At 42.2% G+C, this 22,648-nt stretch overlaps 1 protein-coding gene across 1 annotated transcript in view; it reads left to right on the top strand.

Moving 5' to 3' along the window:
- LOC124788488 (methyltransferase-like protein 17, mitochondrial) overlaps positions 1 to 22,648 on the top strand; it is a gene marked incomplete in the record, with an annotated part of 112,510 nt that overhangs the window by 13,284 nt on the left and 76,578 nt on the right. The window contains 1 exon segment of the mRNA XM_047255761.1: positions 20,174 to 20,444. Coding sequence (XP_047111717.1) covers positions 20,174 to 20,444 — 271 coding nt within the window.

Genomic DNA, 22,648 nt, shown 5'->3' with positions numbered 1-22,648 from the left:
AATCAAATTCAATGTTTCTTCTGTTACCCAAGGATTTCTACTAGCCCTCGTCTTTTTACCTACTTGATCCTTTGCTGCCTTCACTACTTCATCCCTCAGTGCTACTCATTCTTCATCTACTGTATTTCTTTTGCCCATTCCTGTCAATTGTTCCCTTATGCTCTACCTGAAACTCTGTACAACCTCTGGGTTAGTCAGTTCATCCAGGTCCCATCTTCTTAAATTCCCACCTTTTTGCAGTTTCTTCAGTTTTAATCTACAGTTCATAACCAACAGATTGTGGCCAGAGTCCACATCTGCCCCTGGAAATGTCTTACAATTTAAAACCTGGTTCCTAAATCTCTGTCTTACCATTATATAATCTATCTGAAACCTTTTAGTATCTCCAGGGTTCTTCCATGTGTACAACCTTCTTTTATGATTCTTGAACCAAGTGTTAGCTATGATTAAGTTATGCTCTGTGCAAAATTCTACCAGGCGGCTTCCTCTTTTATTTCTTACCCCCAATCCACATTCACCTACTACATTTCCTTCTCTTTCTTTTCCTATTTTTGAATTCCAGTCACCCATGACTATTAAATTTTTGTCTCCCTTAACTATCTGAATAATTTCTTTTATCTCATCATACATTTCTTCAATTTCTTCATCATCTGCAGAGCTAGTTGGCATATAAACTTGTACTACTGTAGTAAGCATGGGCTTCGTGTCTATCTTGGCCACAATAATGCGTTCACTATGCTGTTTGTAGTAGCTTACCCGCACTCCTATTTTTTTATTCATTATTAAACCTACTCCTGCATTACCCGTATTTGATTTTGTATTTATAACCCTGTATTCACCTGACCAAAAGTCTTGTTCCTCCTGCCACCGAACTTCACTAATTCCCACTATATCTAACTTTAACCTATCCATTTCCCTTTTTAAATTTTCTAACTTACCTGCCCGATTAAGGGATCTGACATTCCACGCTCCAATCCGTATAATATCAGTTTTCCTTCTCCTGATAACGATGTCCTCTTGAGTAGTTCTCGCCCGATGATCCAAATGGGGGACTATTTTACCTCCTGAATATTTTACCCAAGAGGATGCCATCGTCATTTAACCGTACAGTAAAGCTGCATGCCCTTGGGAAAAATTACGGCTGTTGTTTCCCCTTGCTTTCAGTCGTTCGCAGTACCAGCACAGCAAGGCCATTTTGGTTAGTGTTACAAGGCCAGATCAGTCAATCATCCAGACTGTTGCCCCTGCAACTACTGAAAAGGCTGCTGCCCCTCTTCAGGAACCACACGTTTGTCTGGCCTCTCAACAGATACCCCTCCGTTGTGGGGCAAGGTCTATGGTTCATGGAGGGGAGGGGGGTGGGAGAGAGGGTTCCATATAAACTTAATTATGTATGTAGACAGTTCATTCATCCCAGGAATCAAGAATCTTGATGATTTTTGCGTGTTATCAAGATCGATACTGGCAAGACATAGGTCCTGGGAATTCTGAGACTTTATACAATGGTTTAATTCGAAGTTTGAATGTGGATAATAAATGACAAAAGAAATATTTTTTCGTGTGATATAATTACAGATTAACAATTTTCTGATTTCTTTCACTTTACTTTATTTTGAGCCTTCTTCTTTCCAAATGGCATGATTCTTGGCCAACAGGAAATCCCCTATAGTTTTTGACAAGTGAGTTTTTGAGTATCAAAATACATGACATAAATGGCCATATCTCACATTCATTACACCACCAAGGAACCATAGACGTTAGTATGTGATATAAATTTCAACTTGATGTGTCTACCTCTACCTGAGAAAAAGGGATCTGAACAGACGGACGGGCAGGCACGCACTCAGATAATAAACGACTGCTTCTTTCTTTCTCTATGATATAATTACAAATTAACAATTTTTGGATTTTTCCCTTTGATGTGTACCGTGAAAACATGCTTTTCACTAAATTTAATGATTCTTGGTCAACCGAAGGTAACCTGGCCATGACCCTTGGTATGTGACATAAATTGGAACTTGGTATGTCCACCTGTTCTTGAGAAAAAGGGGTGTTAACAGATGGACAGAGAGACATTTAGAGAGCAAATGACAAAAAAAAAATTTCTTCTGATATAATTACAATTATCACTTTCCAGATATTTTCCATTATACATACTATGAAACCTTGCTTCTAACTAAATTGCACGATTCTATGTCAATGGGAAGTATCCTGTAGGTTTTGATGAGTGAGTTTGCACGTATCAGAATATACTGCTTGGAGTGGGAGAGGGGAGGGTGATTGGGGGGGGGGGGGAGGAGGAATTAGTGCACTGGGAAAGACTTTGTCAGTTTTGACCTGATGATGGCATATGCCTCATGGGTGATAGTAGATGTACTGATAATGGTTTCATCATTGTCTGCCATTAAATAGCATAATGGCATAGCTACCAGTGCACCATTTGTCTCTGCCCTTTAATAGGGAATGCTCACAGTCAGAATGCTAATTATGGTGCAGATGTGTGAAGAAAGCAAGCAACCATGCCACAGAGATGCACTCATGCTTCCTACAGCCAACTGAGTGAGTTTGAAAGGGGTCAAATTGTGGTGTACTGAGTGGCAGGATGGTACTTTCAGAGAATTGACACATAAGTTGGATGCGCTGTGTCAGTTGTGCAACAATGCTGGTATCAGTGGTCATGTAAACATTCTCACACTAGTAGATGAGGTTCTGGTCATCCACATAGCACAGATGCCCACCAGGATTGTTGTAGTGTAAGGGCAGCAATGGCATATCATATAGCCACCACAGCACAGGTAGAGGGCATGTGAATACAGATGTGTCAACATGAACTGTTGGGAACTGGTTATTAGCAGTGGGACTTTGAGCACACACATCTGCCCATCTTCCACTCACATTACAACCTTGACATGCATGGCTTGACTGGTGCCATCAAAGGAACACTTGGAAGATGAAATTGCAAGCTGTGGTCTTCAGTGATGAAAGCAGGCTCTGGATGCATGCAAGTGATGGTCATTTGCACGTACAATGTAGACCTACTGACAATGTAGACCTAGTGAATGCTGTCTCATAGAGTGCATTTGTCTAAAATACATTGGCGACACCCCAGGCCTAATGATCTGGGGTGTATAAGCTACAACTCGTGTTCACCTATGTTGTCTCCAGACGGGATGCTAACCAGCACTGGGTACATGCAGAATGCTGTTGGGCCTATTCTTTTGCCATTCATGCAACAAAATGGCACTGTGTTATTTCAAGAGGATAATCTTCACCCGCACACTGCCCATGAAACTCAGTGTGCTCTGCAAGACGTGCAGCAATTTCGTTGCCCACCATGATCTCCAGACTTGCCTGCAATCGAGCAAGTGTGGGATACGGTGAGACAAGAAGTGACTCATGCACTCATCAGCCAATGACTGTTACAGAACTATGTGAAAAGGTTGAGCAGGTGTGGCATAGCATATCCCAGGACAGTTTTTGCGATCTGTACGATCAACTGGATGGTAGAGTCAGCACCTGAATTGACTGTCTTGTAGGCGACACCACGTACTAATAAGTGTGCTTCAGCATGGGTTGATACCTGGCACCTAAGAACCACTTGTGCTATTGATCTGTAAATGAAATCATTTCATGTACACCTTATGCTCTGTTGCAACAGAAATCTTACGTGAATTAGAAACCTCTAAAAGGGTGTCCTAATATTTTGTTCCAGCAATGAATTTGTCGCAAATGGTCACATCTTTTGTTTGCATTGACTTTGAAGCTTAAGTTTTCTACACCACCTAGGGACCATAGATCTTAGTATGTGACATAAATTTCAACTTAATTTGTCTACCCGTTTCAAAGAAAAAGGGATCTTAACAGGTGGACAGACAGGTAGACATTTGAATAACAAATGACAATCAAGTTTTTTTATGTGATGTAGTTATAAATTAACCATTTTCGGATTTTTTTCCCATTGGTTGTCTGTGAAACCTTGCTTGTAGCCAAATTTCATGATTGTAAGTCAATGGGAAATAACCTACATGTTTTAATGACTGACTTTGCAATTGAATCATTTATTTCAGAAACCACCTAAGTGACACTTTTAACAAAATGGAGATTTTGGTGGGATGTTACTATTTGGAGGTGAATACATCATTTATTGCAGAAACAGCCTATGTTTTGTAAGTCAATGAATAGGAAATGCAGATCTATATTGTATTCATAGAACTCTTCCATGATTTGTCTTATCACAAATATTTGATCAGTTGTTCCTCTGTCTGGTTAAAAGCCACACTGATGTTCCACTAGTATGTCTTCTGCGCACTTCTGTATCCTTTTGTCTAATATATTTGTGAAGATCTTATAATCTGTGCTTAGGAGTGTTGTACCTCTATTGTTTTCACAAGCTGTTCTATCCTCTTTCTTATAAATGGGAACTGTTATTCCAGTTTTCCAATTATCTGGTATAGGTTCTGTTTCCCATACATCAGATATTAATATGTGCAGTTCCTTCATTACAGCCCCCACCAGTTTTTATTAATACAGGGATGATGCTGTCTTCCCCAAGGGCTTAATTGTTTTTTTGTCTTGTGCACAGCCTGGGAGACTCTTGTGGTGTTGGCATTCTTGCCTTATTGGCATCCTTGTCTACTTCCAGCTCCACTCTTTCCTACTGTGCAGCTGTCTCTTCAGCTTCTAAGCTGGCATTCAGTGTATTTTTGAAATACTCTGCCCTTCTTCTCACTATCTGTTTATCCTCCCCCATCATTTTCCCATCTTAACTGGGGCATGTCATTGTTTTTGGCTGGAATCTGTTCTTTATTTTGCCTACAGCATGGTAGAACTTTCTTATTTCACCCTGTTCTGTTAACTATTCTAGTTCTTGAAATTTCTGTTTAGTCCACTCTCTTTTCTTTCTTTTGCATGATCTGTTAGCTCTTTTACTGAATTCTCTATATTGTTCCACATTATTTCTGGTTTCTCTCTGTGGCACTTTTATGCTTGTCCTGTTCTTTTTCTCTGTTCCTGGCCTGCAATCTTTGTCAAACCATTCCTGTGTTCCTCTGTTCCTTCCTATGCCAGTTATTTCTTTTGCAGCATCTTTAATGGCTTTTTCAATCCTGTTCCACCTTTTGTCTACTCCTACTGCAGTCTCTTCATTGCTCAACTTTCTGCTTAGTTTTACTTCATCAGGGATTTTCAGTTTGTCAGTATTCCAGTTCATCTTCTTTTCTGTTCTGTTGCCATTTGTTAATGACAGTTTCTTTCCCAAAACTGATTTTCTCACAAAGTGGTCTAAGTTACTGTTTGGTCCTCCGCAGCTCTGTACATCTATAGTTGATGTGGAGTGGTGTGCAGTTCCTAAAATATGGTCAGTCTGATTGACTACTCCATTGACTGCAAACTTCCAGGTACCCAGATGGATTCTTTTGTGTGAGAAGCAGGTACTTTTAATAGTCACATTATTACATTTTCTTCATGTAGTGCATACTTTCCAGAAGCTCCATATTGATGTTCATTCCTCCCTATTTTTGCATTAAAATCTTCTGTTACTTGCATCAGGTCATATTTAGGCCCTACACAGCATACTTTTTCCAAGTCTTTCTAGAGATGTTCTTTTATTATGTCCTTTTACTTTGTTGGTTCAAATGCATTTACTATTGATGTGTTCCTAAATTTCCTTCTTAGTCTATGTCTGCATATCCTTTCATTTATGGATTCAAATTCTAATAGGCTTTTCCTAACTTCTCTAATTATTATAAACCCCATTCCAAATTGGCCTGTTCTTTCATCTGGTCCACTGTATACCAATGAGTACTCAGGTTTTTTCTATGTGCCTGTGTTCGTGCCATCTTATTTCCTGTAGCCCAATGACATCGTACTTAAATTTTAAAATTTAATTGGCTATTTCTTTCATTTTTCCAGGCTGAAGCATTGTCCTCACATTCCATGATGTTATTGTCATGTCCTTTATCTGTTTCCTTTGCAGGGGTTGTGATACATGTTCTCCATCCAGTTTCTGAAGCTTCTGTTGAATTTTCATGATATTGTTTTTTTACAGCATGGTGTAAGCCCCATGACCAACCCTCGACCTGGAAGATCAGTATTTGTAATAGGTTTGCTCTATGGAAACTGGCTTCGCTATGCCTCTAGAGCCCTGCCTGCTCTTTGTTGTGGGACAGACTTTGTATGGCTCCTCAATCGAGACCATTCCACCTTGGGTGACCCTGCAGTAGCTATGCTACCACTGACACAGCTCTAGACTTCAATGAAGTGCAACAAACCCTCCTGCCCAGCACTGAAGGTGCCTACTGTAAGGTGGTGTCCCCTAGGAGGTACACACGCTAGTGGGTAACTTTCCAGGCACAACCTCTTGTTTCAGTGATGTACATCTTGATGTTGTGGGACCATAGTCCTCCTTGAACAGCCGGTAACATCTTCTTACAACAGTCAACTGAATTATGCACTGGCCAGAGGCAACACCTGTGGACATCACCGCCACAGTAACCTTAGCCTCTGTCTTCACGTCAATTGGGCCAGCTAGGTTTGATTGCCCACTCCACGTAACTACCGATCAAAGGAAGCAGCTTAAATCAGAATTGTTTGACCAATTGGCTAGTTTCTGCAGGTATGTGCATCATAACACTATTACCTACCACCCCACTAGTAATGGCATGGTTGAAAGCTGGCACCATTCCCACAAAACGGTGTTTAGGTACCATGGTACATCCTGGACTTCCATCTTTCTGAGTGTTCTCCTGGGAACTTCCGGTTTCCAACAGTTTTCAGCCTTTACAAGGGCTTGGACAGACGATACAAGAAGCTACATCATCGTTAGCGGCACAACAGTGTGCAAGAATGGATCAGCCACGAGACTCAGATGCTACACATGACCACGAAGGCGAAGGTGGAGATGGTATGGAAGAAGATCTGTCGCCACCAGCACCAGTACAGCGAAAAGTACCTCTGATAGTTCTTCAATACAAAGAAGACTACAAGGAGTTATGGAATTGGCTCAAGACCAACTGCAAAATGCCGTTCCTGGTGAACCAAACAGGTGAAGACACGCTGAAGCTGAACCTTTCATCAAAGGACGATGACATCTTGGTTATGGATAAGCTAGGATGAGACGGAATACCTAATTATACATTCTCCGCAGTATGCACTCCAACAATCAAGGCGCTCTTTAATAAGATTCCTAAAATGCTCTCCAACGCAGACGTCAAAGAAGAGCTTGAAGGTATGGGATTTGTTGCATCACGTGTTGATTTTCACTGCATGCCAGGCACAAATCGCCCCACTGGACATCGGGTTGTCATCCTGGAAGATACACCAGCTCACGGGGAAGTCTTCAAACTAACCAGGTTCTACAACCTATGCACTACAGTTGAAAAACTACGTAAATCACTGGGACCAGTGCAGTGTTATCGCTGCCAAGGTTTCGGGCACGTCTCGCGTCTATGCACTATACCCCTAATGTGCATTAGATGCGGCAGGGGACACAGCAGCAAAGAAATGCACATGGAAATGGGAAGAACCGCCCACCTGTGGACTTTGTGGCAGATCGCATCCGGCAAATTTCTGGTCATGCATCAAACACAAGCAGGAGAGCAGGCGGCAACGAGGCCTCCCTCCTCTTCACAAGAACACCGCTACCAGTGCTCGACATCACCACTGACAGCCACGAGCCCCACCGACCACCGAAGAAAAAGCATGGCCGACACTGATGGACTGAAGAGCAGCCAGAATTCGAGCAGAACTCAGTGTTGCTGACGCAGTGAGACAATGATCTCAGCCTCCTACACCACCACCTGCAGTGAGTCAGTGAGCCTTACCACTGGAACCACAACAGATGCCTCCAGCTGCTCAACACGCACCACAACAGGACTTCTCAGCCATCGTGCAACTTCTGACGCAAGTTACATTATCCTTGGCAAAAGTCACAAGACAACTCTCACAACTTCCAGTAATCATCACCACCACCGGTGAATCAACGGTCAGCAGAGCCGTCCAGGCAGTAAGAGAAGTTTCAGCAGTACCCCAACATGGCTAGAATTCCACATCTGGAAGAACTCCGCATTGTAGCTTATAATGCCAAAAATGCCACGCACGATCTACGAGAGGTGCAGCAGTTTCTCATCGACTGAAATATAGATATTTGCATGGTCAGTGAAACTTTTCTGAAGCGCAGCATCCGCAGTAATATTCCAAATTACTGCTGCTACAGGATGGACACCCAACACATGGAGGGGGAACAGCCATATTCATCTGAAACTCCATCCATCACTTCGAAGCTCAACCACCAATCACATGCTACATAGAATCAACTGCAGTTCTAGTTGAAACCCAGACTGGACCTATTACCTTTGTCGCACTGTACCGCAGCCCACGGAGAGTGTTGGAACTGGATGATGCCCACACGCTGCTGCATCACCCCGGCAAACTGTTTGTAGCCGGAGATTTAGACTCCAAGCATGCTGTGTGGGATTCTCTCACCACTAATGAGAGCGGATGACGTCTCCTACAGGCTATGGAAGAAGTTCATGCCTTTGCTTGTGGACCCGAGGAACCCACATGTTATCCATCCAACGGCCGACTGGACATCATAGACATCGCTGTCACCAAGGGTATCCCACAATCAATTCATGGATGCAGAAGTGCTACATGAACTAAATTCTGATCCCCTTCTGGTCCTCTTTTGGCTGAACATCATCCCGGACTACTACCCCGGACATCTTAATCTGAAGAGGACAAACTGGCAGAGGTTTCGGGATCACGTTGACTTCTCGGTCACTGTCATAGATACAGAAGAGGATGTCACCGAAGCCTCCGTAGACCACTTCACCAAGAATATTACTGAAGCACTTCATGCTACAACACACCCATCAAAACCCACCACTTTACGGATGCTGGACCTTCCGCCACACATTCTCGCCGCTATCCGTACCCGCAACAGGCTCTGCCGTGAATGGAGAATCACCAGGGACGCTGCCCTCAAGCGGAGAATCAACCAGCTGCGACGCGTCATACGGGTAGGTGTCATTGAGCAGAAGAACCATCTATGGGCCGATAAATTGACGATCCTTCACCCAGGACCTGGTTGGATGGCAATTGGTCCGCTTCCTCACTAATAGAAGTTCGTGAATTCCACCACTCACCTCTGAAGACCACACAGCCTACAGCCCACTGGAGAAAGCTGACATGTTGGCTAACACTTTCGCTGCAAACTTCCAGCCATTCCAGGACTGCATAGACCAGCAGAGGGTGGAAACCATTGAGAGGGACGTCGCCACCCTTCTACAGGCTGCAGACGAAGAGGACGACCCAATTCCACCCATTACAACAGAAGAAGTGCAAGAAGAAATTAAGCAGTTACTAGCCAACAAAGCCCCTGGAGTGGATGCTATCCCTGGACGCATCATAAAGCAACTCCCATGGTCAGCCATCGTTCACCTGAAGGCCATCTTTAACTGGATACTTCGATCAGCTACATTCCCACGAGCTTGGAAGCACTCCATTGTAGTTGCAGTGCCCAAACCTGGGAATAATCACAAGCAACCCTCCAGCTATCATCCAATTAGCCTGCTACCACACATTAGTAAGCTCTTCGAGCGACTACTTGTCAGCCGGCTGCAACGAATCATCGCACAAGAGGAGATTCTGCCGCCGGAACAGTTTGGTTTTAGAAGTGGACACTCAACCACCCAGCAGATACTCAGGGCAGTGGAGTACATCACCACTGCATTCAATCATCGAGAATACTGCGGAGCTGTGCTGCTCGATGTTATTAAAGCTTTTGACAGTGTCTGGCACTCAGGCCTCATCTGGAAGCTTTGCCGATTCGGCTTCCCAACCAAGTACGTGAAGCTCATTGCCTCCTATCTAGAAGATCATACCTTCGCTGTCAGAGTTGAAGATGCGACCTCTGCTGCAAAACAAATCAAGGCCGACGTACCACAGGGATCCGTCCTTGGACATGTGTTATATTCCATCTATACCTCCGACCTGCCTACAATTCCACAAGTCGAACGTGCCATTTACGCAGATGGCACAATGATCTTTACCTGCAGCTGCTGGAAAGAAGTACTTGTGCCACGCCTACAAAGTGCCTGCGATGCACTACAAGACTGGGCAGCAAAGTGGCGCATCAGCTTTAACCTGGCAAAAACACAAGCCATAATCTTCACATGGAAATGTACAATGCCTCAACGCTGACTCCGCATCTACGATATGGAACTCCAGTGGCAAGAGGCTGCACGCTACTTAGGAGTCCTGATGGACAGGAAACTCACCTGGAGACAACAAATTGAAGAAGCCCGGCAGAAGATAAACCAGCGTATGGGGGCACTGTACCCCATTATCAATCAACACTCTGCCCTATCCATTGAAAACGGCCTGCTGATATACCGATTGTACCTAAAACCACTGTTTGATTACGCCTGTGAAGTGTGGGGTGGTGCAGCGAGAACGTACATACAGCGACTCCAGACGCTGCAGAACATGATATTACGACGAGTCTGTCAGGTACCTCCGCTGTTCCCACACCGCTATCTGCACAAAGCAGCAGAAGAGAAAGAAGTACTTCAGCGACACCAACAAATCGCCAGACGATTTTATCAAAAAGCGGCAACATCCACAAACCCCCTTATAAGGGACCTTGGAGTCCCACTTGAACAGCGAGGACTACATAGACGTCCTATCGCACTCCTGGATAGGTAATATAGACATCACAAAATAAGTATAACCAACTTCCCCATTGATGTTTAAAAACACGTCCCACAAACACCCTAGCCAAACACTAAAATAAAGATGAACACACACACCCATACCCATCAGATGAGGAAGGAAATGCTCCAAGAGTAAAGCCTTCATTCCTTAACTTGAAGAAGAAGCCAGAAGACTGTGGACGGAATGTTCTCCTGGGTCTAAGAATGATGTATAACCAAGATTTGGACTCCTGAGATGTGGAATTAGTCTACAGTGAACCACTGCATCTTCCATGGGACTTGGTCGAGGCCAGCTCACTGCAGCTACCAACTCAAAATCAGATGGAATTCCTTCAACGGTCAAGAGACCACATCCCGACACAGTGCTCCAACAACTTATGTGCTCTGTGATTGGGAAACTGTGTGTATGTGATGCTTTGAACAGACAGTATTAAGCCACCGCTGCAACCACCAATCACTGGCCCATGTCCTACAACAAAGCACACAGACTTTAGACATTGTCGTAAACGGCAAGCCAATGACTGTTGCCATTAACCATGTCAAACCTACATACTTGTTCAAAGAAGAGCTGCTGCCATAGCACTGAGACTACAGCAACCTTCAGTACAGGTGACACAGTTCCTCCCGCAGGAGCAACAACCAGCCGACACTGACCGACAAAGAGTGCACAACTCATTCCGGTCACCATGTACACTTCCTGGCCCAGTTACGTGATGATGCTGTGCTTCTGTTGTGAGGGCTGATGTAGCATCTGCTAAGAAGTTTGTGTCAACTGGCGATGTTATAGTGTTCAGTGGTACAGTCTTGTATGTGTGTGATCTGTGTTAACAAATGAGTTGCAGCTGTCAAACAGCTTCTTCGCCAACCACCAGGGGTGCTATTTTTCATAATATGTTCTATATTCTTTTGTATTGTTTATTCTTTGGCTTGTGAATTTTTATATGACTTTGTTTATTCCATATTGTTATGTATTGTTGAGTACCAATTTCTCAGGGATACAGCGTCAGTGACCATTTTTTTCTGTTTTACCTCTTCCTGGGTTATGTGCACATTCAAAATGTTTCACCTGTGAGTTAAGTGTTTGGATTCATACTCAACTTAGAGATTAACCACTGGTTCAATCTGTTTGGCGGACACTGTTACTGAAATAAAGAGTTTTGTTCCGTGAAACCTCCAGACTTATTTTGTTCACATCAAGCAAAGGTCAATTACCTCATATTGTGCTAATCCTGACAAAACTACCGGTATAAAATTATTAATAGCTGCAAATAACTCCACACACTTAGTGGAAAAGTAGTTTATTTTTGCGAGTAGTTCTTATCCATTTCAGTCTCATCTTTGGATAAAGTATGTCAAAGGTTTGTGTAACTATTCTTAAAGCACCACCAAGTGATGTGCTGCAGTGGTAAGATTTTGGACTCGCTTTCAGGAAGACAGTGGTTCAAATCCCCATCTGACCATCCAGATTTATGTTTTCTATGGTTTTCTTAAATCACTTAAGTTGGATGCTAGGCTGGGTCCATTGCAAAAGACATGAATCGTTTCCCTCCCAGTTCTTGCTCAATATGAACTTGTTTTCAATCTCTAATGACCTTGTCTTCAATAAGACACAAAAAACCCAGACCTTCCTTCCTTCCTTCCTTCCTTCGTAAAGCATCATGCTGGTCTGTGGATATGGTCTTGGTGTGAGAAAGGGTAGAAAAAACATCTTTGGTTGTTACATCCAGAATATACTCTCTTGAGCACTAACATGTTGAACTAAAGTAATTAAAAAATTGAATTTGGTTTATTGCCTTATGGTATGCCTTTGGGAAAAATGCTTTTATTCTCTTAATGGAACAGCAGAGGAGAGAGAGAGCCACGATAAAAACTCGTTGAGTTACAGCACAACATTCATTTGAACATGGAACGCCAGAATGCAACCATTTGAAAGGTGTCACTTGATTTTAAATTCCCACCAAATAATGCGTAAAGGAATTAGTGTAGTTTCTACATCTCCATCTTCCCTCTTCTTTAAGACCACACGTCTGACAAAAATTCGCTTGCAGTATATTAAAATATTCTCATGCCAAATGTAATGTAATGCAGGTGTAATTATGTTGTTTAATATCCCAGAAGTTATTTTAGTGAATAACTTTTATTTATATGGTATGATGTGCTGAGGTGACAAAAGTCGTGGGATAGTGATATGCTCATACACAGATGGTGGTAGTATTGCATACACAAGGTATAAAAGGGCAGTGTATTGGTGGAGCTGTCATTTATACTCAGGTGATTCAGGCAAAAAAGGTTTCTGACATGTTTGTGGCTGCATGATGGGAATTAACAGACTTTGAACACAGAATGGTTGTTGGATGTAGATGCATGGGACATTCTATTTCAGAAATAATTAGGAAATTCAATATTATGGGATCCACAGTGTCAAGAGTGTGCTGAGAATACCACATTTCAGGCATTCCCTCTCACGACAGACAACACAGTGTCTGACAACCTTCAATTAATGACTGTGAAAAAGACGTCTGTATAGAGTTGTCAGTGTTAACAGACAAGCAACACTTCATGAAATCGCCACAGAAATCAATGTTGGATGTACAACAAATGTATCCGTTGGGAAAGTATACCAGAAATTGATGATAATGGGCTATAACGGAAGACAGTCAACACGAGTGCCTTTGCTAACAGCATGACATCATCTGCAGCACCTCTCCTAGGGATATGACCATATAGTTTGGGCCCTAGATAACTGGGAAACTGTATTCTGGTCAATGAGTCCCTATTTCAGTTGGTAAGAGCTGATGGTAGTATTCAACTGTGGTGCAGACCCCAGTAGGCTGCTGACCCAAGTTGTCAACAAGGCACTGTGCAAGCTGGTAGTGCCTCGATAATGGTGTGGGCTGTGCTTAAAGAAATGGACTGGTTCCTCTGGTCCAGCTGCACTGGTCATTGACTGAAAGTGGTTATGTTCAGCTACTTGGAGAACATTTGCAGCCATTCATGCACTTCATGTTCCAAAACAACAATTGCAATTTTAATGGATGACAATGTGCCATGTCACCAGATCCCAATTGTTCGTGATAGTCCTAAGACAACCAGTTATTCTTGTAGATGATACTCTTTAAATGTATTGTTGTTGTTAGTGTCCAAGGAAACCTGTTTGGTGGTAGACTACCAAAAGCTGATATTTGTTGCAAAAGGCCATTAGAAGTCATGACCACTGTGTGCTGCACAAGGAGAAGCTGAGTTGGAACAAAAAGATGCAAAACATGACATTCATTCTAATGCAAAAGTATCACATATATAATAAAATTGAATGGAAACACATTTACTATTAATCTTTTTCATACTTGCTTGCTCCTGTACATACGAATGCTTGTTCATTTAGAAAAGGTCCAGGTACAGAAATATTCACACCATAAATATTTATTGAAAAATTTTCTGACAAAAATCTGTACCTTTTCACACTCTGTAGCATTAAAAACCCCAAGCAGAAAATAAAAGCATAATTTTCTAATTATTGTGAAGCAATTACCGATACTACCACACACAACTAATTTTGCCACCCACATGAACATAAAGTGGCATTCTTGAGATCAACAGTTAATAACTTGCTTAATGTTGCAGTGTGAGTGTTGAAGAAGAAGAAGTCAAAGAAAAAGGAAGTAATCATAAAATCAATCTCATGCAGTGACTTACACTGATCTGAAACATTATGACCACTTCCCACCACAAGATCGAATGGCATCTGGTAGTGTTGTGGTCATGTGACATGGTAAAAAAAGTATATAAGCTGAGCAGATATGAATGGGGAATCATTCTAGAATTGATACAGGCTGCAAATGGGAACATCCACTGATACAAGCAACTTCAACTAAACACAGTGAAAATAATCAATTTTTCATAAGATAATGTAATTGGACAGATAAAACATGTAATCATCAAGCGGCGGCAGGAGAACACGTAAAATAAAAATTAAAAAAAAAAGGTTTGACATTGAATCCTACCTTGAACAGTTCTGATCACAATCCCAACTTGATCCACCACCACTACCTCAAAATCATTTTTTACAAGTCTTCTAAGAATTCCTCACATTCAACATTGCTTTACAATTCTTCCTCAGGTCCCTATAACATGTCTTCTGCAGAACTTCAGGCTCTCCATTCATGAAAAGCTGATGACTCCAACATTATTCTCACAACAGACAAAGAATCTACTACTGTGGTACATGACTGACAGGAGTATGTTAGTGAAGATCTACGCCAGCTGTCTGACACCTCTACATACAGGATCTGCCGTCAAGATCCCATCCCTGTGATTCGAACTAATGACACCTCAATCCGTGGAACTTCTTACCTCATGCAAACAATGAATCCCCACCTTTTACCTTCTTCCTAAGATCCACAAACTCAATCATCCTGGGTGGCCTGTAGTTGCTGGCTTCAGAGTACCCATTGAACATCTCTTTGCCTTATTGATCAGCACCTGCAACCCACAGTACAAAGAGTTCCCTCCTATATTAAAAACACCAACCATTTCCTAGATTGTCTGAAATCCTTGCCCATCCCACTCCCAGCACACACTTTTCTTTTCAACATTGATGCCACCTCCCTCTATACCAATATCCCCACCTACATGGTGTGTCTGCTGCTGAACATTTCCACAGTCAGTGCCCACCTGTTTCCGAATCTATGACATCCTTCCTGCTCACCTTAATTAACTTTATACTTATTAACAACTACTTCACCTATGAGGGGCAGACAAACAAAAAGATCAAGTGTATGGCCATGGGAACCAGGATGGCTCCCTCCTATGCTAACCTTTTCATGGGTCGCTTAGTGGGGGCTTTCCTGGAATCCATAAGCTTTCAGCCCATGGTTTGATTCACATGCATTGATGACATCTTTACCATATGGACTCATGGTGAGGCTGACCTGTTAAGATTCCTGGAATCTCTGAATACCTTCTCCCCATTACGCATCACATGGTCCTATTCTGAATCCCCTGCCACTGTCTATGATTTTAATTTCATCCTCACAGGAGGCCAGCTACACACTCCTGTCCACATCATACCTACTAACACACAACATTACTGACATTTTGAGAGTTTCCATCCTTTCCATGTCAAATGTTCCCTCCCATATAGCCTTGGCATTCGAGGCAAGTATATTTGTGTGGATGCAAACTCTTTACAGTGACACACCACCATTCCCACCACAGCCTTCACTGGACATCATTACCCCACTAGCCTAGTTCAAAAGCAGATTTCCTGAGCCATCACATCCAGTCCTAGTACTGCTGATCCCTCCAAAAAACAACTTCAGAACACACCACTTGTCACTCAGTATTGTACTCATCTTAAATGTATTAATCAGGTACTTCCACAAGGCCATGACTTCCTAAAATTATGCCCTGAAATGAGATCCAATCTGTCTGAGATTTTGCCCACCACAACTAGAGTAGCTTTTCATCGCCCTCCCAATCCCCACAACACCCTTGTCAGATCCTCCTCCTGCATCCATGTCCCTGCCCTATGGCTCCTACCCCTGTGATTGTCCCCTTTGCAAGATTTACTCTAGGCACACTTGTACCATCATCTATACCAGCCCTGTAAATGGCGAAAACATATACTATCGAACTGACAGCCACCTGTGAAATGAGACATGTCATATATCAGCTGTTATATAAACACTGTTTGGCCTTTTACATTGGCATGACTACCAGCAAATTGTCAGTTACAATTGATGGGCATAGGCAGAGTGTGTATACTGGCAACACACAATATACTGTTGCAGAACATGCTCTACAACATGACAGTTGTGACCCCCATGCCTGTTTCAACATGCACCCTCTGGATTATTCCTCCAGACACCAGTTTCTCAGAACTCCGCAGGTGGGAACTAGCGTTACAACATGTCCTCAGTTCTCACCACCCACCTGGCCTTAATTTACATTGATTTCTTCCAACTCAGCATTTCTTCATGGTAACTACTTTCTTCACTCCATTTAAGTTTTCTACATCTTTCATTTTCTGACCTGTATATTTTTCACTGTCGCTCTCCCACCTCTGTTACATATAATGCACTAAGGTTTTCACACTTATTAACTCGTGCGTGGTGTTTAAGCAGTAATCTCTGTCTTGTATATTACCCTGTCTTCCACTTTTAAGTTCGTTGGTTTCCAAATATCGTCTGGTGCAGTCTACACTGATCTGTCATTCCTTCTCAGCCTGTCTGGCAAGTCTCTCCTAATCCGGGCTTCATGGAGACTTTTTCTTACTCTACTCCCTTACCTAAAGTTCTCCAGTTCATTTCCCTTCACCTCTCTTCTGAAAGAAGGAGCCGCTGGCTCCAAAAGCTTGCATAAGTAAAACCTTTGTTTTATACATGTGTTCTTCTGCTGCCTCTTGGTGAGTAGATTTTTGACTAAAAGCGGATTGCTATGGCCTGGAACCTGGTAACTAGAACCTCAGGAAAAGTGAAGCTGGTTGGTTGTTCACATGCTAGTGTCATGAGCATCTATGCAAAGTGCTGAAAGGATGGTGCGACCATGGGTAGGCAGTGATGTGTTGGGCATGCACGCCTCAACACAGAAGCTGGAGATCGGAGTCTTGCCCATTTTGTAAAACCCGATAGATGGTGATCTGTGAAAGAGTACAGTGCTGGTCCAGGCGCAACTCATTCAGAGCACATTGCCCAGTGTGCATAGTTGAAAATAGGTCTCTGCAGCAGATGATCCCTCTATGTTTGCATAATGATATAGTCAGTTATGACTGCAGTGTTGAGATTGGACTGTGGATCAATGGAATCATGTTGCATCATTAGATGAATTGTGTTGCATCATTAGATGAATCACAGTGCCTGGTTGGATGAGCTACATTTCTTGTTACACAAGGTTGATGGTCATGCCAACATTCAGACGAATGGATGAATGGACCATGCTCAGACACAGAACAATGGGTTGGTATTATGCTATGGGGAATATTCATCTGGGCTTCCATGAGCTCTGTGGTATGACTGCTGTGATGTACTTGAATATTATTACAGACTATCAACATGCATTCATGCTTGATGTCTTCTCTGACAGTCATGATATCTTCCAGCACGATAACAATTCATGTCATAAAGGCAGAACTGTGTTACAGTGGTTTGAGGGACACAAAGTGAGCTCACATTGGTGTCTTGGCCACCAAATTTGCCTTATCTGCACCTAATTAATCACATCTGGGAGTCTGTTGGGTGCCAACTCAGTGCCTACAGCTGATAATTTACAAGAATTTCCTGGCCTACTCCATATTACTAGATTTCTGGAAAGCATTTGACACTGTTCCCCTATGCAGACTGTTAATGAAGGTACAAGCATATGGTATGGGTTCCCAGATACATGAGTGGCTTGAAGACTTCTTAAGAAATAGAACCCAATATGTTATCCCTGACAATGAGTGTTCATCAGAGATAAGGATATAGACAGGAGTGCCCCGGGGAAGTGTGTTCGGGATGCTGTTATGTTCTGTATATGTAAATGACCTGGTAGACAGGGTAGCCAGCAATCTCTGCTTGCTTGCTGATGATGCTATGGTGTATGGGGGATGACAAATGTGAGGGACTGTAGGTGGATACAAGATGACTTGGACAAAATTTCTAGTTGGTGGTGGCTGGCAGCTAGCTCTAAATGTAGAAAAATGTAAGTCAGTGCGGATGAGTAGAAAAAACAAACCTATAATATTCAGATACAGAATTAGTAGTGTCCTGCTTGACACAGTCACATCATTTACATGTCCGGGCAAATGTTAGAAAGTGATATCAAATGGATCGAGCATGTTAGGATGTGGTATGGAAGGCGAAAGGTCAACTTCGGTTTATTGGGACAATTTTAGGACTGTGGTTCATCTGTAATGGGGACTGTTTGGGATCTGCACCAGATTGGATTAAAGGACGACATTGAAGCAATTGTGAGATGGGCTGCTAGATTTGTTACCAGTAGGTTCAGTAAGTGCACAAGTATTACAGAGATGCTTCATGAACTCAAATGGGATTTCCTGGAGGGAAGTCTACAGTCTTTTGCCGAACACTTTTGAGAAAATTTAGAGAACTGGCTATTGAATGATTCTGCTGCCACCAATATACATCTTACAGAAGGACCATGAAGATAAAAGAAATTTGGGCTTGTATGAAGGCATATAGGCAGTTTTGTTTCCCTCATTCTGTCTGTGAGTGGAAGAGGAAAGGAAATGACTACTAGTGATATAAGGTACCCACTGCCACACACCATACGATGGCTTGCGGAGTATGTATGTAGATGTAAATGTAACTGTAGACCTGCATATAAACTTCTGGTACCATATATATCCAGAAACTTACCAAGGATATGCTGAATCCATGCCTTTGCAGAATTGCTGCTGTGTTGGATTCCAAAAATAGACCAACATGGGGAAAATCTCTTACCGAACTGCCAAAATTTTTCTTAACATATGATGAAAGAATAAGTTTTCAAGCCAATGATAATACACAAAACAATCAACAGCCTCCAAGCTACCACTCAGTAATACCAAATATCTAGTGAGTACAAACTTATTTCTAATTCATGCCTAATCTTCTGTATTGGCTACGCTGGTAGAACTTTTACAAAAAGATTTTAAAACACATAGGTGTACTGTTTCAAGAACAGAAATAAATCCAGTTTTGTTTCACATCTTGCTCAATACAAAAAACATAGTAGAGAACCTTCTTGTACTCCATTTTGCCAATAAAGACATATACAGTTACCAGACAAATACAAATTTTTATCAAAACATGTCAGATTATATTCAGATTATATTCTCACAGACCAAACTGACAAACAATTTTTTTCCCTTCAAAACCTCCGATTACCCAAATACAGGTAACGTAGCTAGAAGTTAATCATTTACCTTATCTCTGTTTTTATAGATGGTGTTACTAGTATATATGTGAGCCAAAAATCCAAGGAAACATGCCATGAATAATAGATAGATTTACTGTGTAGGGTGATTCAGTAGCTAAGGCACTGTGGCTATAGTCTGGTTTAAGGGGGTTTGAATTCCTGTCCGACCATGCATATGCTGTGGTGAATAGCAGGGTGACTAGTTTGAAATGGATATATGCCATCCCCTTCACAACTGCTCAAGACAAAAACGTCGAGAATTTGTAAATGATGGATACTAAGACAACAAAAATCAGAATACTTGACATTACGTGCAAAACAGGTCACTCTCATTTGTTGCCTTTTTTAAGAGTCACTAATTTGCCACTTATATTCTGGTTGGCCCTATTTTGAGGTTTTCTCAGGTACTGAAGCAGCATCTCTGGTTCTGAGTGTCTGAATTTCAATGTCCACCACAGTATGTTACAGCCAAATTAACTACAATTTACATTATTACATTTTATGATGTTGGTCCTCATTGTATTTTTAGCATTAGAATTTAATATAAATATTGAATTTTTTGACAGATGGCATTGAAAATCCTCTGTTTGGTGTTGAAGAAAAGGAATTCTTCAGAGAAAAGTACAAGGGACTGGTTCAAAAAGTGCTGAAACAACATTTATATAAGTGGCAGTCCATAGAGTATGACAAAACAAAATCACTTGTGTACTTGATTGGAAGGTCAGCTGCGGAATATGCTGTTTTGTTCAGAATAATGAAAGAGATATCTAAAAGAGTTCCTGAATTCCAACCAAAGTCACTATTAGATTTTGGATCTGGTGTTGGGACAGCCATTTGGTAAGTACTATAATTCCAGTTTTTAAATATGACAGTTGCATATTTCATTTAATTATCAGAATTAATTATCTGGGGAAATGAAGTAATGTGCGCACACTTGAAAGCCGTGCCATTAGCAGTGTGTTGTCAACCACAAGAATGTGTTGCGTAAAGGCAATACTGTGAACTTAAGATAGAGCCCACCACGGGCGAGTGCCTATTTAAACCCTGCCATGCTGTACTCATGCTCAGTTATGTTACTACTGCCTGCATATATTTGTCTTATCTTACTGTGTTCACTTTATGTTATGGTGGTTGGTATACATGCTACAGTCTCATAAAATTGTACTAATAATCTTGGGTATATTGTGTGTTGTGCAAGCTACAATGCAAGTGATGACTAGTGTGGGATTGTTCTCCATGCGGTTTTCAGTCATCTGTTGCGTTTACAATGTCTGATGGTGCTACTGATAAGCTTTTATGCCAGCTGGTTGATCAGCAAGGGGTTCTTACTGTGATGTTGCAGCATCTCAGTCCACAGCAGGAGGTGCTCGTGACAGCGCAACACAATGAAACCCAGGTATTGCAAATGCCTGCCTCTGATTTGGCCAGTTTGGATCCATCTTAACCTGTGTCACCTGCTGCATTGTCTCTTGCAACTCGTGTTTTGCGTGTCACCACTCTGGTCATGTATCTGCTACTGTTTCCGGATTACAATGAGCATGTTGAAGAATTGGAAGCTTATCTAAAATGGTTGTGGAAGCATTCTCATGCATTTGGATTTACTGATGTCACCTTATGCTGTGCTTTCTTCTTATCCTGATTATCAGCTTGTGTGTATCAACTTCTTTGTCAACTAGCCCCCCCTGCAGAATCCATCTTCACTCTCTTTTGATAACATGTGTGACCTGTTTTCAAAATATTACTGTAAATGGATGCATGTCATTGTTGCTCAGGTTGAGTTCTGTCAATGTAAGAAATCAGAACATTCCTATAAGACTTGGCCAGCTGACCTTGGTGTCTGATTTTCAACATATTAGAGCTATTCCATTATTCCATGAATACCAAATAATAGCCGGATCCACATCCAAGGCAAATCCCTTCTAATGCTGCTTTCAGTTGCCTCTCGTAGCACCATCGAGGTGTACCATGCTAAGGCTATTCGTAATCAATATAAGTGTTACACTGTATCTCTTGTGGCCTGACCAGGTACGCCAACCTGTGTAGCCGTCATCCTGTTTCCGGGCCGGGGTGGCTGTCTGGGTACACAGGTTTGCTCGTCCCCAAAATGGATTCACACTGTCATCTCCCAATGCTGCGGCCGCCGTCTCTGTGACATCCATACAGAGGAGGGTCTCTCTGCATGTCATTATAACCAGCCCATCAAGCACATGTTGGATGCATCAAGAAGACATCTTACAGTATTTTTGCATGCACCAGTGACCATTCGCCAGTAGTGACCATACTGATGGGGGACGGAAAACGCTACCATGAGAGCTCCTTACCATCATTTTGTCCAGCATGGGAACACAATGCGGTGAACGCATTGCCATCTGTGGTGATAACTCATCCTATTAATAAATACGTTTCGCCTTTTGCGATATCCAGGAGACCATCGTGAGTCGCTGTGATTTCAGTGTAATTATTGTCTCTGAATAAAAGTTTCATTTCTGTTCATCTCATTGTCTATTTCTTTCATTTACCTTCTGTACTATACTGTGGCCAACCTCGGGGAAGATCAGTTTGGATTCCGTAGAAACACTGTAACACGTGAGGCAATACTGACCTTACGACTTATCTTAGAAGAAAGATTAAGGAAAGGCAAACCTACGTTTCTAGCATTTGTAGACTTAGAGAAAGCTTTTGACAATGTTGACTGGAATACTCTCTTTCAAATTCTAAAGGTGGCAGGGGTAAAACACAGGGAGCGAAAGGCTATTTACAATTTGTACAGAAACCAGATGGCAGTTATAAGAGTCGAGGGACATGAAAGGGAAGCAGTGGTTGGGAAGGGAGTAAGACAGGGTTGTAGCCTCTCCCCGATGTTGTTCAATCTGTATATTGAGCAAGCAGTAAAGGAAACAAAAGAAAAATTAGGAGTAGGTATTAAAATTCATGGAGAAGAAATAAAAACTTTGAGGTTCGCCGATGACATTGTAATTCTGTCAGAGGCAGCAAAGGACTTGGAAGAGCAGTTGAATGGAATGGACAGTGTCTTGAAAGGA

The sequence above is a fragment of the Schistocerca piceifrons genome, chromosome 1 (genome assembly GCF_021461385.2).
Source record: "Schistocerca piceifrons isolate TAMUIC-IGC-003096 chromosome 1, iqSchPice1.1, whole genome shotgun sequence".
Lineage (NCBI taxonomy): Eukaryota > Metazoa > Arthropoda > Insecta > Orthoptera > Acrididae > Schistocerca > Schistocerca piceifrons.
The sequence above is the reverse complement of the archived record's forward strand: the minus strand, read 5'-3'. Positions and strand labels throughout refer to the sequence as shown.